At 46.9% G+C, this 18,734-nt stretch overlaps 1 protein-coding gene across 4 annotated transcripts in view; it reads left to right on the forward strand.

Moving 5' to 3' along the window:
• The first annotated feature begins 630 nt into the window (after positions 1 to 630).
• AFAP1 (actin filament associated protein 1) overlaps positions 631 to 18,734 on the forward strand; it is a 207,973-nt gene continuing 189,869 nt past the window's right edge. For all 4 annotated transcript variants that reach the window (XM_068276817.1, XM_068276826.1, XM_068276845.1 and 1 more), the window contains exon 1: positions 631 to 803. In XM_068276817.1, the coding sequence (XP_068132918.1) occupies positions 785 to 803 (19 nt within the window). In that variant the 5' untranslated portion in view covers positions 631 to 784. The remainder of the gene's footprint in view (positions 804 to 18,734) is intronic.

Consider the following 18,734-nt stretch of genomic DNA (forward strand, 5'->3'; position numbering starts at 1 on the left):
TACATGCCCGAGGCTTCCTCCAGCCCCATAAGCACGTCTAAGTCCTTCGTCGTCCTCCCGCGGTCCACTATTCAGCCACAATCAGCCCCGGTAACTGTCTCAGTCGCGGTCTTCTGCACATGCCCAGAAGACCCCGACTGACGCGACGAGTCAGTTAACGGGACTGATCGCAACTGTACGGCAGACTACGGGAGGACAGCGAGGGACTCAGACGTGCTTATGGGGCTGTAGGAAGCCCCGGGCAAGTATGGAATCCTTGTTACACACCGTCTCTGGTTTCCTTTAAAAGCTGTGGCTGGTGTACACTTTAAATTTGATTGATATTGATTGCTGCAAGATACATACATTGCATAGTGTATATCTAGAATACAGTGCAGAAGAAATAAGGAATACAGTGTATGGTCTCCCTGGCTTGTGCTGAACATCAGACATTTGCAGGCATAGGGTATGTCCTCCCCAGACAGCTGAGCAGCAAGGCTGGGGGTGAGGGCAGGGCTGCCAGCCAGAGATCAGTGCCCTTTTGTTTGTATACACAGTGCAGCCACTGACTGTCACACTCTCTTCTTTGTTCCTCGGGACCCGCCCCCTGCCTCTGCCCGCCTGCCATTGGCTGCCGGGAGTGTCAGTCAGGCCGCTGAGACATGCTGGCGGTGTACTAGCAGCGCTGGGCTGGGATACTGCAGCTGCCGCTCATCGATTCGGGTCTGCAGCCGCTGTGCCGCCCTCCTTACCGGTCCCGGGACCCCCTCACTGCCCCTGGCGGGCCGGATGCACCGGAGCAGCCATGCAGAAGCACTGCAGAGGTAGGGAATGATTGCAGCGTGTTATACCGGGGGCTGTGCGCCCACCCAGAGCCCGGCTCATGTGCTCAGCCCTGTCCCTGCCTCCTGAGCCCTCTCTCCATACACACACCATACAACCAGGCTGATGAGCATTGGCATCACTGGGATCCCCCAGCAGCCCATCAGTGCCCATGTGTGTGATCCGCATACAGATACCACTGCCAGTCAGCTGACTACTAGATCCAGGATTGCCAGTTGCAACAGCATCTCAATGATCCTGGCTAACAGGAACAGCCCCAGGTCTTACTTATATATGTGTCATCACTAGAAAACCTTTGTCCTTGGAAATATCCCTGCTTTTCAGAATGCTTATTTGCATACTTACCCACCCCCCTCTTCTCCACCACCTTCTCCTTCTCCACCACCTTCTTTCCTAAATTGTCAGAAAGAAGGAGATTCCTAATGCCTGGTACTCACACCAGGCAATTATCCATCAGATGTTGCGTCAAAACGATAATTTCCAACGGGTCTGATTTGATTTCCGATCGTTTTTTTTTCTGAATGATTTTTCCGATCACTTCTGTACGAAATTAATCAGGAAAACAACCAGAAATCAGAGCAGATCTGTTGGAAATAAACGATTTGACCAATAATGTGATAGGAAATTGCATGGTGTGTTAGACATTACCATTCTGGTAAGAATAGTGGTTGGGATGGATTTCCTTTTCTCAGTTTTATAATAAGCGTTAACCAAGGCAGTTGAAAAGTTGAATTAGCTTGAGTTGTCACAATTAGGTAACTGGCTGGCTCATTGTGATGGGGTAATCTCATGTCTGGCAGAGGTCCATTATAGCTTGTAACATTTTACTAGTAATGTTATAATGTGTTGTGTCTGGGCAGGTTGGCATCCTGAGTCACAAAGCTGTGCACCATAAGCTTCCCACTACCAGCTGATGCTTCAGTCGTGCACCAGATGTACAATAGATGGGATGTAAACATTGCCTCCCATACACATAGGCCCAGTGCACACCAAAACCGCTAGGAGATCCGCAATACGCTAGCGGTTTTGGGAGCTGATTTCAGAGCGATTCTAGGTATGTTTAGAGAGGTTTTCTAAACATACCTAGCGGTTTTGGGTGCGTTTTTGTGTAGCAGATTACACATATTGTTACAGTAAAAGCTGTTACTGAACAGCTACTGTAACAAAAATGCCTGGCAAACCGCTCTGAACTAGCGTTTTTCAGAGCGGTTTGCGTTTTTCCTATACTTTACATTGAGGACGAAACGCTTCCGAAAACCGCAAACGCGCAGCAGGAGGCGCGTTTGCGGCTTGGCAAAAACCGCAAACCGCCGGTGTGCACCATCCCATTGCAATACATTAGACAAGCGTTTTTAGAGGCGGATGCAGCCGGCGGATCGCTCCAAAAACCGCTCGGTGTGCACTGGGCCTTATAGATGGCCAGCAGACCAATCCCTCTCAGATCAAATCTGATCAGAATGGGTTTAAAACCCTCCACACATTTATTCATAGATTTTTAATAGATTTCAGCATGAAAATTATCGGAAAGCAGTGTTGCATTGCTCAACGATGTGCTGTCGATCTTCCTCCGCTCCTAACCGATATCTTCTGTCCACTGCAATCCACCGATACAATTGATTTTTTTTTTTGTCCGAAATGGATTGAATTATTGATCAGGCTTTTTCTAGCAGATTTGTTTAGAGGGATCATATCGATAGGAATATTGATAAATGTATGGGCATGTTTAGATTTAGACAGTTTGCATTCAGGTTGAATAAATGATCATCTCTTATTCTGGAGAGGAAATATCCAGATGGTTGATAACCATGAATAGTGATTTGCAGCTGTGCCTGTATTTGTGATACTCAGCAGCTGAGTCCCTGTAGTGCCCTGAGCACATGCACTTGATTGTTGGTAGCGGAGCTAGTATGGTTGAGGTCGAGAAAGTCCATAGGGATATTGGACTGCTCCCTCTCCAACTGCTAGGTTTCAGATAGGTTGTAGGAATCTTACGCCAGCACCATGCAGCCAATTAGAATGCTTCAAGTTGTAGAAGTTGCTGTGATTGGAGAACTGTTCCCTATGGACTTTCTTGCTGGGTCGATTCACCCATACTAGCTCTGGTGGCTGATGACTACAGGTGTCTATGACCCTGTCGGCGCACTCTGGTGCAGGGTCATATGACGAAGCAGATGGTTTCCGTGAACGTTGAGCGCCGAAACTCGGCGCCGCTATAGCTGTAATGTCAGTTTTCTTCCTAGAATTTTTTTCCAGCCTTTGGCATGAAAAAGTAGCCAGGTGTGGCGGGATGAGCCTGGAGAGTACACTGAATGTAATACTGCGCGGGCATGTAAGGGTAATTCAGGGTTCCGCTGATCACTGGACCCCAAATTCCATCTCCCTCCGAGGTGCAACGACCTGGAGGGGAAATGGTATTTAACGCCGAAAAGGGATTTGAGCAGCAGCAGGGTGAGCACCCTGAGCCCAGCTTACTGGTGGCGTACATATATGCGTACGCTCATATGATTGTAGTTTTTTTTTGCGTTGCGGTTGGATCAGCAGGAGCTTCGCATTGCCCCACAAAAAAACAAATGTAAGACTCCCTGCACTTTGCATGCGATTCTGATTTTTAATTGGTTTTTACATCCGATTAAGATTTTTAATCGTTACTGCATGCTGCGTTTTTTTCCTCCGTTTTTCTGTTGATTGCATTCATGGACAATCGGAATTGAAAATCGGAAACGGAATCGGAATCGCAAAACGAATTTGCAGTGTGCAGGGAGCCTAAAACCGGCCTTATTGATCGGGGAGGAGCGCAGGTGCCTGGGGAAGGTGATACTGACAGTGCTTTTTGATGTCCTAAATCAGGGGTCTGAAACTCGCGGCCCGCGGGCCATTTGCGGCCCTCGATACAATATTTTGTGGCCCGCTCCGGCAAAAGCAAAAGAGACACGGAAGTGAACTATTTTTGCCTATTTTACCTTATAGTTCGCTTCAGTGCTCCCAAGTAATCCGCTGCATCCCCGCCACTATTTGAGGGCTGCAAAGCCCCCAAATCCCCCGGGCAAACATCCACGACTGCGCTGAGGGGCAGAGCTTGCAGCTGTAGCTCTGCCCCTCCTGACGTCAATCGCCGCATGGATCGACGCCTCTCCCCGCCCCTCTCATTGAAGGAAGAGTGAGAGAGGCGGGCTCTGCAGCCCTCGTTTTGCGGCGGGGACACGTGAAATCCCTTATGCGGCACAGCCTCATCCTGCTTTTGCCTCCTGCGGCCCCCAGGTAAATTGAGTTTGAGACCCCTGTTAAATAATTTTCAACAACATTTCAGCTGATATCTGACCAAAATAAAGTGGTGCATGGAAGGCAGTATATGACTGGATGGATGTTCAGTCAGGTAGATATTGCTTATAACAATGTACAAAGAGTTCACAATTGCAAATGAAACAGTCTTTCCCTATGGCTCAAGTGGGTGATATTACAGTTTAACAGTGTGCTGACCAGGAAGATGTCATGGGGTAATGGCCATTTTTAAAATGGAGGACAGAGAATTCCATTGATCACAGTGGACAAACAGGATGCAGGAGAGGAGAAAGAGATTGAGGAGTAGACTACACAGGAGGTAAGTATGGCCTGTGTATGGTTATTTTGACTTTTTTCTTTCAGTTCAGGTTCTCTTTAAAGCCTCGTAGTCCACATACACAAGGCGAAGTTGCAGCGACAGCTGTTGCAGGCGATTGGCCTCGCCAATCGCCTGGCGACAACTCTGACGGGCGACGATTCGGGGCGTGCACGTCATACACACGGGCGACCTGTCGCCGCAACACGCGCGTGCGGCGACAGCCGTAGCCCGTGTGTATGAGCCTTAAGTCTGTTATGTCAGCGACAACCGCCACCACCAGTGGTCGTTGACATTAGAGACTGTTTACACTCTAACTGCTTCTTAAGACTGTGTCATTTGCAATTGTGGACTCTTTGCACATTGAATTTTGTTGTTTACCTGAGTGGCGCTACCTCTGTGTGTGTATTTATACTGTTTTATGTAGAGAGGAGGCGACCAAGGATTTTTTACTATTTCTTATATTCAGGTGTCAGCGTGCTTGTGTTTGGATATATAGGTAGATATTGCTTGCTTTACCGATCAGGTGATTGTCCTATAGTTGTATGCCTGGCAGTCTATCTCTTCATACATCTGCATGCATTGACAGATGTGTCATGGCTGTGTGGCTCCAGGTATACCTAGTCTCACATTGTGCACCTCAGGAGCCTGCAGCTAATGATGCCCCTCCCTCACGCCCAGCATGCCACCCTGTCCCTGCTCTCTGGCACAGGCTCAGTCAGAGGGAAGATTTTCCAGCTCGGAGTGGCTCTGCTGCTGCTCTCTACACTGTGACTCTCTTATTTCCTGTGAGTACTGCAGCCGCCTCCTCTGATTGGAGGAAACGCAGGCTGAGCTCAGTAAGACGTATTTCAATTTCTTCCTCTGGGAATTTTGTCCTCGTTTCAAACCAGAAAACGGCAACTGAATGAATTCTGTAACCGCGCTGCGCTGCCAAGCTGTGTTCTGCAGATGATTTTGGCAGCCAGCTAGTTAAAGTGATATGGGGTCATAATGTTTTCATTGTAATGTCATTACCAGCCTTTGCGTTTCCTCTCATTTAATTTGTTCCATTACATGTGCTCTCATTGCCAGTGCATTGCTTTGCGGAGAGAATCTTATTGCAGTTTAATGAATTGCTCTATCCTGTAGTAGCTCTGTCTCTGCTGTTTGCTTCTTGGAATACAGTAGATCGCCGCTGGTCTGATTCTTGTGGACTTTAAAGCAGGAGGATTAGCCATACTATGCCAGGGGGAAAACACATATATAAGTAGATAAATACGTGATCTACTTCCATAACACATGTATTGTACTGTCCACATTTTGATTTCAGTGAACTTTGTACAGTATAGTAAATTAAGAGAATTCTGTTCCTGGTGGAAACCATGTTTTTTGCCCACAGTTTGAGGCTAAATACTAATGTAATTTCTTCCCCTTTTTTTTTTCTTTTCTCCTCCAATCGCCTTGATTGTAAACACAAGTGAGCAGAGGATCATGTTTCAGCTAGGCAGCTAGGCAGCGAAATAAAGGGAAGAGGAATATATTATAGATAAAAAGATCCCCCAGCATGCAACTGGATGGCAATGGCTTTTAAAGGGCCAGTGCTCCTAAAGTATGTGATAACTCCAAACCATAACAGCAGAAAAAGTTTTGAATGCAGGATTAGCGTGTTTATCACTTAAAGAGACTCTGAAGCGAGAATAAATCTCGATTCAGAGCTCATAGTTAGCAGGGGCACGTGTGCCCCTGCTAAACCGCCGCAATAGCGCCGCTAAACGGGGGTCCCTTGACCCCCAAACCACCTACTGCGACACTTGGTCGCTCCTGGAGGCAGGGCTAACGGCTGCAGCCCTGCCTCCATTCGCGTCTATCAGCCGCGCATCGCCGCCTCTCCCCCGCCCCTCTCAGTGAAGGAAGACTGAGAGGGGCGGGGGAGAGGCGGAGATACGCGCTGACAGACGCGCGTGGGGCAGGGCTGCGGCGGTTAGCCCTGCCCCAACCAGGAAGCGCTCCCCCGCATTACGGAGGGGATTTGGGGGATCAGGGACCCCCGTTAAGCCGCGGGATAGCGGCGGTTTAGCAGGGGCACACATGCCCCTGCTAACTCTGAGGTCTGAAGCGAGATTTATTCTCGCTTCAGACTCTCTTTAATGCACTCAGACCAGTTGCTGTTGAAATTTGATTTTTATGGTTACAATCCCGCTTTAATGACAAGTTTTATGTCATTTCTCTATTTGTAATATATAGTCAGGTGTGCAAGGGGGGCGGGGGTGTCTGAGTTGTAAGGGGGCCCCAACTACCATTTCACTCCCTCTGATAAAGGGGTCCATCCTTCAGATCCGGTGTTTTTGTGGCTACACTTGTTATGGGTGTGAAGATTACAATGCCCACATTTGTTTTATAACCCTTGCAAGGTGGGCTCCCAGGCTGCGAGGGTCACCAAGGGCTGCCAAGGGAAAGGGTGTGAACATTGGGGGGGGGGGGAGGGGGAGGCTTTCATGATTTTAAAGTTACTCCCCTGACGAATTCCAGAAGCTATATAGTCAATACAACTGCTATATTTGATTGGTCTATTTCTAAGCTGTAGTCATTTGCATACAACTAGCATATGTTTTTAAAGGGAGCCATTTTAAAAAAGAAAAAGATACTTACCTAAGGAGAGGGAAGGCTTTGGCTCCTATAAAACCTCCCTGTTCCTCTCATGGTCCCCTCGTTCCAGCACTGGGTCTCCTGTTAGCAGTCTCTGACCAATGGGTGGTACATGGCTGTCTGCCAATGCCCGAGGCTTCGGGAGCCCAAGTGCTCCCGAAGACGGGCCTCTTTGTACTGCGCATGCGCAAGTACGCACACTCGCACATGCACAGGACAGGGCTGTCCGTCCTTGGGAGCACTCAGGCTTCCGAAGACTGTTGAAGCCTCCCGTGGAGGGGTATTTGAACAGGGGAGCCAGTGCTGGAAGGATTGGTGATCGTGACTGTGCTCCTCTCCTCGCATGAGCGTGGCTGTACTGTACTTGCGGCTCCGTACTACTGCGCAGGTCATGCTGGGCTCTGCAGATTCAGCATGGCTGCATTCCGCATAAAGAGGAGCACACCTCAAATCTTCTAGAGTGTACCAGTGAGTAGTGTGGTAGGGGCAAGGATCTAAAGCTGAATACCCACCTGATGATGGATTGGCTAACCTACAATGACACAACGCGACAAATGAGCGTTCCCCCGATCCATCATCTACCACGTGGACATGTGTTTTTTGCCTCTGGTTCACATTAAAGCTCCAATAAACACAACATTTTATCAGCCTCCATATCCCCTCAGTTTGAGTGTGTGTCCCATACTGCCATAGTGCTGCTACATTTATCTATTTGCTTGACCAGCACTTCCTTGACTATCCACCACCAACACCCTGTGGTAGTTGACGCTTCAAAGATGTTGGACCACTAAAACATTGTTTGTGGGCAAACATAAATTGGGTGCAGTAGTGATGGGAATTCCGGCTCTTATCGGAGAATCGGCCCTTCGGAATCAGCTCCCATTAAAGAGCCGGCTCTTACGGCTATGAATCGGCTCTTCATTAAATATCACTAGACACCACTCAGAATCGGAGTAAAAGCCCCGCCCCCGTCTCCATGACAACTACAGACTGCTTCTCTGACTGGGGCAATCCCTCCTGCTACTGCTCTGCTCCGCCCCATACACTCCTACAAGCTGCAGGAGGAGGACTACATCTCCCAGCATGCCTCAGCGCCCTTTATTACACAGCAAATCAGAGCTGTGTGGGGCGGCTGAGGCATCACGAACGACCCATCACTAGGGTGCAGGATACAGCCAGTATGGCTTATCCTGCTGCTGCACAAGTTTCTGGCAGCGTTAAATACTATTCCCCCTCCAGGTCCACATGGATAGTGGAGAATTATGTAATTCGGCTTCCAGCTTTTGCTGGAAGACAAATTACAGTGTTTTAGAAGCAACTTCAATTCCATCTTCTGACAGTGCCGAAGTTACTGACTGTGTGCCATAATAGCCGTAATTCCTGTTACGGCCTATGGTGGCGCTGGCTGCACCCAAATCTCCTGATCTGTAATCACAGCACTCTGTGTGTGGGGCATTACATTGGCTCTCCTCCCCTCAACATGGAATTGTGTAGTAGGGGCTGGAGATATGTTAGCTCTTTATGCCTTGAGTTTAAAATGAAGCCGTATAGGTAAAAAAAATATTAAATACAAACCCCTTTGACTGCTTATCAGACTGCTATGCCCATTTCCTGTTGAATAATGAATTGATGGTCTCTTCCATATGGTAATACAGGATAGACCATTCTTCCCACACTAACATATGTCATCCCTTGGGGTCCCGGAGGGTCTGTGATGATGGTCTGTCAGGACAATGAAAGGCTGGGACACCCCCCTTTTATTACCAGTGCCAGACTGCTGAGTCAGCTTTAATTGCATCGGTTTCATATTTCATTAAGTGTTTGTTTTATATGCTGCAGATTGTTGTTTTATGGCTTTATTATGTCTACTATTCTTCACTTGCATTATTTATTTATTACCTGTTATTTATACGGTGCTGGCCTATTCCACAGAGCGTCGTGTAGGTTGTTTTTACAGATGTATTTCCCATGAATTCCGATTGATATTGTCCACAGCCAGTTGGTGTCTGATCATAATGTCATAGGCTTGCAGCTGATTAGTTATCTGCCATATTGTATGTTCCTAGCTAATCCTTATAGTATTCCTGACATGCAAGATAGTTCTGTTCCCTTTAACCCATTAACCTCTTCAGTAGAGTTATCTCGTTTGAGATAAGTGCTCTGCTTTTGACCTCAGTTGGCAGAACTTGTACTGTAAATTCTTGGAATGTTTTGATCTCTCTCTACTGCTTCCAGTTGCTATATTTTCTTCTAGAAGTCCTCTGTTGTCTCACACTGCCCCCTAATGACAAGTGGCCATAAATACTCATTACAGCAGTACTAATTAGAAGCAGGGAAATGTAACTAACAAGAAACAGAAAAAAAAAATGCTAAAATAAATTGGCCTGGAACACTTGCATTGGCTTAGAAAGGGTTAAATCGAGTTGATAACTTCGGATTGAAAGTTTTGGGCTTAAAGTAGAATTCCATGGGGTGTCAATGGATTGGGCACTGACTAAGAAGTGTATGTTTTGTCCTGCATAAGTTTCTTTATTTTTATTTATAAGTGCTGTTTGACTGACTGTCCATCTGAAACTCAACCTTTGAATCATAGCCAGTCTGCAGGTCACATGTTGTGACTCCACCCACCCCGTTCCTCTCAGGCACTGCTAATGTTCCAGTAATGATGCCCTGCTGTGGTTTTGGTCAGGTTGGAGGCAAGTCCCTACATCACCACAACAGCCTACCATCTCACTGTCATTTATGGGAGGAAATCTGGTTTTCAAGCCAGTCATTTAAATCAAATCAAAGATAGCTTTATTGGCATGACCAAGATTCATACAGGTATTGCCAAAGCAAGGGGAAAAAGGGGGACACGAAAGGGGGTGGGATAGGGGGACAATGGCTAAGCAGTCTGTGGACATTTTTTAGGTTTACAGTTCCGTTATGCTCCTCTGTGGCATGCTGTGATATAGTGTGCAGCGATTGTCACTGTGGATTCCTCTTCTCCTAGTAGATGTTTTTCTCTCATCTTCGAATGTAAGACAGTCTGGGAATAGTTCCATCAATTTCTTAAAGTAAGTGTCCCTGGTTGCAGTATATTTGGGGCAGTGCAGCAGGAAGTGGCTTTCATCCTCAAGGGTTTTCTGCTCACAGTGTCACTCCCTTTCTCTTTGTTGCTAAATTGGAGAGGAGGTATGGCTCTTAAAGCAGCATACTATGTCAGGAAAAGAAAACACATATAACGGTACCGTTACTTGTTCTACTTGTATAACAGATGTAATGTACTGTCCATGGTTTTTATTTCAGTGAATTTTATATAGTAAATAAAGAGAATTCTGTTCCTGGCATTTGCAATCTTGATGTCATTTCCTCCCTTACTTTTTCCCCCTCCCACAAACTGCACTGTCATAGCTAGCTTGCTTTGTACAAGCACAACACATGAGAGCATAGGAAAGATCAGGTTTCAGCTTCACACTGAACTGCCCTCAGCCAATCAGTGAGGAGCAGGAATGTGGGAGGGGAGATGACAAGCTACCTTCTGTTGGGAATGTACCAAATAGAGCCAGTCTGACTGAGATAAGATTTATTATAATAGAAAAATGTATTATAGCAGAACATTTTCTGAATAGATTGGACTGCTTGTAGAGTGAGGTTCCAGGCTGCATAATGAACAAGTGCAGTGGGAAAATGGAATTTGATTTTGTGGCTGACAATCCCTCTTTTTAAAGGACAACTGTAGCGAGAGGGATATGGAAGCTGCCATATTTGTTTCCTTTTAAACAATACCAGTTGCCTGGCAGCCCTGCTGATCTATTTAGCTGCCGTAGTGTCTGAATCACACCAGAAACAAGCATACAGTTAATCTTGTCAGATCTGACAATAATTTCAGAAACCCCCTGATATGCTCAATGCTTGTTCAGGGTCTATGGCTAAAAGTATTAGAGGCAGAGGACGGGAGGGCTGCCAGGCAACTGGTATTGTTTTAAAGGCAATGTATATGGCAGCCTCCATATCCCTCTCACTTTAGTTGTCCTTAAAGGCTCGTGTACACGTGCAACTTTTCTGCCCAACTGTCGTCCAAACTTGGTCTGTTGGACATGTGTAAAATACAAGTTGTGCACTCGCTTGGTTGTGCAGTTGGTCATGTCGTCGGGTTGGTCGGTGCTTTTGTTGGATGTGTGTATGAGCCTTAATCTCTATCAGAATGCTGGCCAGAATTTTCCTGTACATTTCTGGTGGCAGCAGAGCTCATCATTTAGTGTCATTTTTGACCCTCCTAGTGTTCTGTATGATTCCTGGGATTGCAGTCAGTGTTTGGATGAGCCCCCTAAGGTTTGTGGCTCAATCATCCCATGGAGTGTCTAGTTTCTATAATCAGATGGTTGGAGGATAGTTAGTCAAGGAGCAGGTTTAACCTTCAACCCAGAGGAGAATTACCTGCCTGCAGGCAATGCTGGGTCTGAGGAACAATGCCGGCTGTTATTACTGCTGTCTGTAAAAGGCATGATAAGCATCTTAATCCAGAAATGTGCTCCACTGAAACAACACAGGGTCCTTCCTGCAGAAGTTTGTTTTTATGGTGAAGAATATTGCAGGCCGTGCACCTGTGAGCTCCCCCTTGCTGGAGCCTTCTCATAGACATCACGGGACGGCTGCTCACCCCTGCTGGAGCCTTCTCATAGACATCACGGGACGGCCGCTCACCCCTGCTGGAGCCTTCTCATAGACATCACGGGACGGTCGCTCACCCCTGCTGGAGCCTTCTCATAGACATCACGGGACGGTCGCTCACCCCTGCTGGAGCCTTCTCATAGACATCACGGGACGGTCGCTCACCCCTGCTGGAGCCTTCTCATAGACATCACGGGACGGTCGCTCACCCCTGCTGGAGCCTTCTCATAGACATCACGGGACGGTCGCTCACCCCTGCTGGAGCCTTCTCATAGACATCACGGGACGGTCGCTCACCCCTGCTGGAGCCTTCTCATAGACATCACGGGACGGTCGCTCACCCCTGCTGGAGCCTTCTCATAGACATCACGGGACGGTCGCTCACCCCTGCTGGAGCCTTCTCATAGACATCACGGGATGGTCGCTCACCCCTGCTGGAGCCTTCTCATAGACATCATGGGACGGTCGCTGTGAGCTCCCTCCTGCTTGAGCCTTCTCATAGACATCACGGGATAGTCGCTCACCCAGGCGAGGTCCAGTCTGCTTTAAGACTCACCACATGATTTTTAAGATGACCTGTTCCACTTAACTGGGGTTTTCTCAAGCCCCTGGCAGCCGTCCTGTGCCCTCGCCACAGCTCTAGTGGCTTCCGGTCTCCTCCGCTGCAGAAGCTGAAGCCAGGTCGGCTTACTGGTTGCTCTCCTCTGCGCTCCAATGTGCGGCTCACGTGGTCGCGCTGACCTTATCAGGACTGTACTGCACAGGCGCATAACAGTCCTGATGACGTCAGCGCGACCACGTGAGTCGCACGTTGTAGCGCATAAGAAGCCGACGAGGTCGACGCGGAGGAGACCGGGAGCCACTGGAGCTACAGCGAAGGCACAGGATGGATGCCAGGGGCTGGAGAAAATCCCAGGTAAGTGCATTTTTATTTAGCCTGGACATATCCTTTAAAATCCCTGACGACTCCACGCAAAGTACCGCGACCGCTTGACTTCCCATTTGCGTCCCGCAGGTCAGAAGATGGATTGTGGAATGCTCCTCGTCAGGGAGGCGTCGCTGGATCCATCTTCCTCCATCGGGTGGTGAGTATTTAGCTTAAGGTCGCATTCACAGTGGCACGTTGTGGAGCTGCGTTATAAAGTCTTATAACGCAGCTTACAGCACTGCAATGACAAGCCAATGGGCCATTCACAGTTATCGTTGTGCTAAAAATATTGCGTTGTAGTAACTCACTGCTTACTGTACTTACCTCTGATGCAGAGACGTTGTGACTTTAACGTCACTTTAACCTCCTTGCCGTTCTAAAAAATCCGGCAAGGAGGCAGCGCTGCACTTTTTTTAAATTTTTTTTTTTTTTTTTTTTAAATCATGTAGCGAGCCCAGGGCTCGCTACATGATAGCCGCTGAGCGGCGGCATCCCCCCACCCACTCCGATCGCCTTCGGCGATCAGAGTATGCAGGGAATCCCGTTGAGAACGGGATTTCCTGCAGGGCTTCCCCGGTCGCCATGGCGACCGGGCGGGATGACGTCGTGACGTCAGAGGGAATCCCGATCCGCCCCTTAGCGCTGCCTGGCACTGATTGGCCAGGCTGCGCAGGGGTCTGGGGCGGGGGGGGCGGCGAGCGGCGGCGATCGCGTACTACACGCAGCTAGCAAAGTGCTAGCTGCGTGTAGGAAAAAAAAATTATGCAAATCGGCCCAGCGGGGCCTGAGAAATCCTCCTGCGCAGGTTACCCCGAACTGTGTTCGGGATAACCGGCAAGGAGGTTAAAACGCAACGTCCCACTGTGAATATGCCCTTAAGGTATACTAACTACAGACTTTACTATAAATACGAATGACTGTCTCTCTTGGGCATTCCTTGGTTGATGCTGGTGGCGCACATTTTTATTTTAGTTTTAAAGTGAACCTGAACTTGTGCACGGGACAAAAGGAAAACACAGATTTATTGTAGGAGTTATGTAAGCTGTAACAAAGACGTTTTTTTTCTTTAAAGGTTATTATGCTGTTGCGTATCTTTTTAGAGCAGTGTGGAGTTAGGGCCCGTTTCCACTATCGCGAATTTGCATGCGAATTCGCATAGCCAATACAAGTGGATGGGACTGTTTCCACTTGTCAGGATTCCTTTGCGTTTTTCTGTGCAGAAAAAATCTGCACGGCAGAGCCATCAGAATTCGCATACTGCCATGCGATTCGCATACAATGTATTTAATAGGGAATTTGCATGCGGCTTTTGGTATGCTAATTTTCATGCGAATTCGCATACGATTTCGCATGCACACAGCCACTGCCATGGTTAAATTCACATATATCATCATCCATGCGAAATTGTATGCGAATTTGCATATAACCGCATGCGAAATTCGCATCCGCATGCAAATTTTTACCGCAGCGATTTCCACCGCACAGGTGGAAACGGGCCCTCAAGGTCTGCTTTATGCAGCTGAAAGTAGTTAGTACAGGTGGTTTTTACTTGCATACAGATTCTGTTCCTGGAGTTTTTGTAAGTTGAAATTGTTTTTAAGTTGAGTCCTGTGTTATGGTGAAATGTAGAAAAAAATGATTTACTTTCCGACGACTCTGGATTGGACTTATAAACTATGTTTTGGGTTGTTTTCAATGCGCTTTTGAAGTCTTTTGAACTACTTACAACAGTTTATACAAAACTATAACCATTAACAACAAAAACATGTAACAAAAAACAAACAGTATCACATATTTTGTACATGAAGACAACTTTGTATTTCTGAAACATTGTTACTGGAGTCATTTAGAAGTAGGTGACCGGCTGTAGTTTTAGAGAAGTGGCCTTGCTGATACTAAGGTAATTTTTTTTCCACCACTTTCTTCTCTACCCTTGGGATCTCTAGTGTAGTCAGGATGCTTCCTGATTTTGTCCTCTTTCCCACTAAGACATTGCATTAGATGCGACGTTAAGGTCGCATAACGTGCCCCTAACGCAACGCATGGTGGTGTTGAAGTTGGACGTCAGATTGATGCGGCTCTTGATGCGTACTTTTTGACGCATGCGGACCACGTGGTCCCGCCAGCCAATCGCCGCACAAAGCGGCCGCTCCAGGAAGTAAACGCTGCACGTCACACAGTGCAGTGAATATTAATTAGCCATGTGGCTGGCCGCCATAGCGGACTCTCCCCTCCTCCTCCCAACATTACTGAGCATGTGCAAACAGTCTAATACAGCTTAGCCGTGTATAACGTACTGCATGTAGTACTTTCACTTAACGTGCAGCATTACAATGTAACGCAACGTGGGCACTGTGAACAGCCCATTGGTTTTTCATTACTGTGCGGTGGGGTGCGTTACAGGCTGCACTAACATGCGCCTGTAACGCCCCACTGTGAAAGCAGCCTTAGAATACCTTGGCCCATATGCAATTCCCATTTTCTCCCAACTTTTCCCCTAGGAGATAATTCATCTTCTATTTAAAATAACTTTCCAGCCCTCTTCACCTAAAAAACGTACTGAAAAGAAGGTGAAAAGTACTGACAAAGTTATTTTGAGTATTTCTTGCTTTCTGGTGGATTCGAAGGTATTAAATTGACAAGTTTAAAAATATCACCTATGAGAAAACTCAGGAGAAAAAGTAAATTGCATATGACCCCTTGGCTTTAATTTAAGCAGGAAACTACATGCACACTTCAAAGTACACCTGTCTGCAAACTCTGTTGGGAGGAGCAACTGTTGACTGTGCTTCAAGGGTCACATGACCAACCAGCCGGTGGAAAGCCTGGAGATGACATTGGTAGAGCTTTTACAGCGGAGCACAGTAGCTGATCATTGTATCTCTACACAGATATATTTCAAGCATATTTTATAGCAACATGTTGAAGTGGAGTGAAAGTCAGCATTTCCTCTTTATTTAAGAGTATTTACAGCATAAAATCTACTACCACAAATAAAAATTGTAGCAGAACAGCATCCAAACAGTTAAACACAGCACAGTGTTCTCCCCAGAAATTTTTTCCAGCCGGGTGGCGTGAAATAGTAGCCGGGTGGCATGAGAAAGTAGCCGGGTGGGTGAGATGAGAGAATGCAGGGCCAGGGCTTCCGTGAGCAATTATGCTTACAGAATAGGAGGAAGTGAGCTAATGACAGCCGGGTGCTCATCAAAACTAGCCGGGTGGAGCACCCGGCTAAAAGAGCCTGGGGAGAACACTGCAGCACTTTGTTCTTCAGTGGAAAGCTGCTTGCTACAGTGGGCAGCTTCTGGCCCCATCTGAAGAGGTGATAAAACACTTTTTTTTTCACACCTTTGCCAGATACATTTAGTAAACATTAGCAAAGTGCGGAAACTGAGCTCTCTCTGCTTCTAGTATGTGTACAGTTGAGAAGTGATCACTAGATAGATTTTAATATATAAATACAGCAGCTATGTAATAAAATACAATGGCAGCTCTCCGAACTGTACTTTGGGAATTTTGTAATTTGTAAATAGGCAATCTTATTCGAGCACAAAAGCAAATATAACTGTATGGGTTTATACAATGTTATATCAGAGTTTCATCCCACTTTAAGTCCACGTCCGATAGTGTTGAAAATTGATCCAACTGCAGAGTTGCGTTGTTCGATGTAGTGTATCGCTATGGCCTATTAAGCAATCACTGCTTCAGCCCCCCCCCCCCGATGTGAAATATTCATCCTGCCTGATCAATACTATAGATTGATTATAGTCCAGAGTTTATTGAAATTTGATCATTCAGATATGTTGTACTAGATTTCTGGCAAATTTGATCAGAGTGAATCGGATGGGAATCGAACTGGAAAACTGATTTGTGTTTAGCTAAACCTATACATAGGCATGGCTACTGACAATAAAAGGCACTTTCTCTGTGCTGTTTATCAGAACCTGTGCAAGAGGCTGGCTTGGAAGTGTTTTCCATAAAACACAGGGAGAAAGGCGTCATACAAGGACACCATTCATTGCATTAAGGAACCACAGGTCATCTTTCCACTCAAGTGAGAATGGGACCTCCCAATCCACAAGCCCTGCTAAGTGGAAGCCTCTGTGCTGTGTCTGTGCTGTGTAAACACAGACAAGGTATATTATTTTCTGACAAGCAGTTGGGGTTTCTTGTCATCCACAGGAGAGTGACCTGCAAAGCAGCATGTGCGGATCAGAGGGGGAGGCTGGGAGTGCTACTGGCTAGCAGTGTGCAGCCTGGAGTCTGAGAATGGTTCATTGCTTAGTGATTGGTGCTTGGAGAGTTGTCTTGTTACATTGCTGTAGCTCATTACTGGGCTGTGTTGGAGTTTGTATGAGGGAAGCTCATTCAGATTTCGCAGAATTGAAATTTCTGCATTTCCGATCGGAAATCTGAGAACGGTAATCAGATTTCTGTGGAAATACCGCATTACCGCAACTCGCTATTTTTAACTCGATCACGGGACTCTGAAGCATTGGGCCAGTCAGTGATGCAGAGTCAACTCGGAAGCACTGGACCAATCGGAGAATGAAAAAAAATCCCCCAAAAAGACTTGGGAAAACGTTGTAATCTGTAATGGGCATTGGCAGAAATCGGAATTTTACACATTATGGGAAATCGTAATTTCCGACTTTTCCAGGTTTGTAGGTCTCACAATGGCAAATTTATCTAGAATAAACATGGCAACCTTCCAAATCAAATCAAAGATGGCTTTATTGGCATGACCAAACTTCAATACGGGCATTGCCAAAGCATGGGGGGGGGGGGGGGGGGTTGGGAAGGGGGACATGGTATGGGGTGTGGTAGGGGTACAGTGGGTTATCAGTTCCTGGACTTTTTTTTTTTTTGGGGGGGGGGGGGTGCAGGGATTTACAGTTCATTTACCCGTATGCTCCTCTCAGTCTGTGGCATGCTGTGACCATAGTGTAGTGTGCAGCGATTGTCACTGTGGATTCCTCCTCTCCTAGTAGAATGTAGAGTTTTCTCTCATCCTCTAATATGTGAAAGTCTGGAAGTAGTTCCATCAGTTTCTTAAAGAAGGTTTCCCTGGTTGCATTATATTTGGAGCAGTGCAGCAGGAAGTGATTCTCCTCCTCGAGGGTCTTCAACGCACAATGTTGGCATAGTCTCTCCTTCCTGGGTTTGTACGTCTGTCTGTGTCTCCCAGAGGATTTTCCTCTTTTTTTGGAGATTTTCCAGGTATGGGGCTCTTTGTATTCTGCAAGTACTGATTTCTTTGACCTGCAGTTTTCTCTGAAAACAGCCTCTGGTGGGGTATTTGTTCATCACTGGCTCGGTTTGTATTGCCCAGAATGTTATGCTGGGAATACAAGGGTCGACCTGGCGACTCGACCCCCGCCGTGTCCCCGCCGCCGCCGTCCGGATCGATTCCAGCTCATCCCCGTGCTTGCTTATCTTCCGCTCCGCTATTGAGCGGGGAATCGATTCGGCGGGTCATCGGACCTGTCGGAAATTATCAATCGAGCCACCAGCGGCTCAATTGATAAGGGTGAAACGTATTGTGTATCCCCAGCATTATAAGTACCTCATTCACAACAACCCATCACTGTCACCTTGCTACTTTTTGTGCCTGATTTACAAAGACATGATCAGATATCTCCAAGTATCCCCAGTGGGGATATCATAAGGGATCTAGCAAACCTTGATTATGTGGAGGGAAAAAAAAGACTGCAGTCCTATTTATTATTGCTTGACATCATCTTATTACTTAACTGATCCTCAGAGGGGCTCACAATCCCTCCCATAGTCATATGTCTATGTATGTATTGTGTAGTGTATGTATCGTAGCCTAGGGCCAATTTTAGGGCAGCCAATTAACTTATCTGTATGTTTTTGGGATATGGGAGGAAACCGGAGTGCACAGTGAAGCCCACACGGACACGGGGAGGACATAAAAACTCTGTGCAGATAGTTCCCTGGCGGGGATTCAAACCGGGGACCCAGTGCTGTAAAGTGAGAGTTCTAACCACTATGCCACCATGCTGCCCTTACATGGGTCATATTAAAACGCATACATGTAAAAAGGGCGCCGAGTACATTTAGCACCAGGTAAAGCCACTAGTGGAA

This window comes from Hyperolius riggenbachi, chromosome 1 (genome assembly GCF_040937935.1).
Source record: "Hyperolius riggenbachi isolate aHypRig1 chromosome 1, aHypRig1.pri, whole genome shotgun sequence".
Lineage (NCBI taxonomy): Eukaryota > Metazoa > Chordata > Amphibia > Anura > Hyperoliidae > Hyperolius > Hyperolius riggenbachi.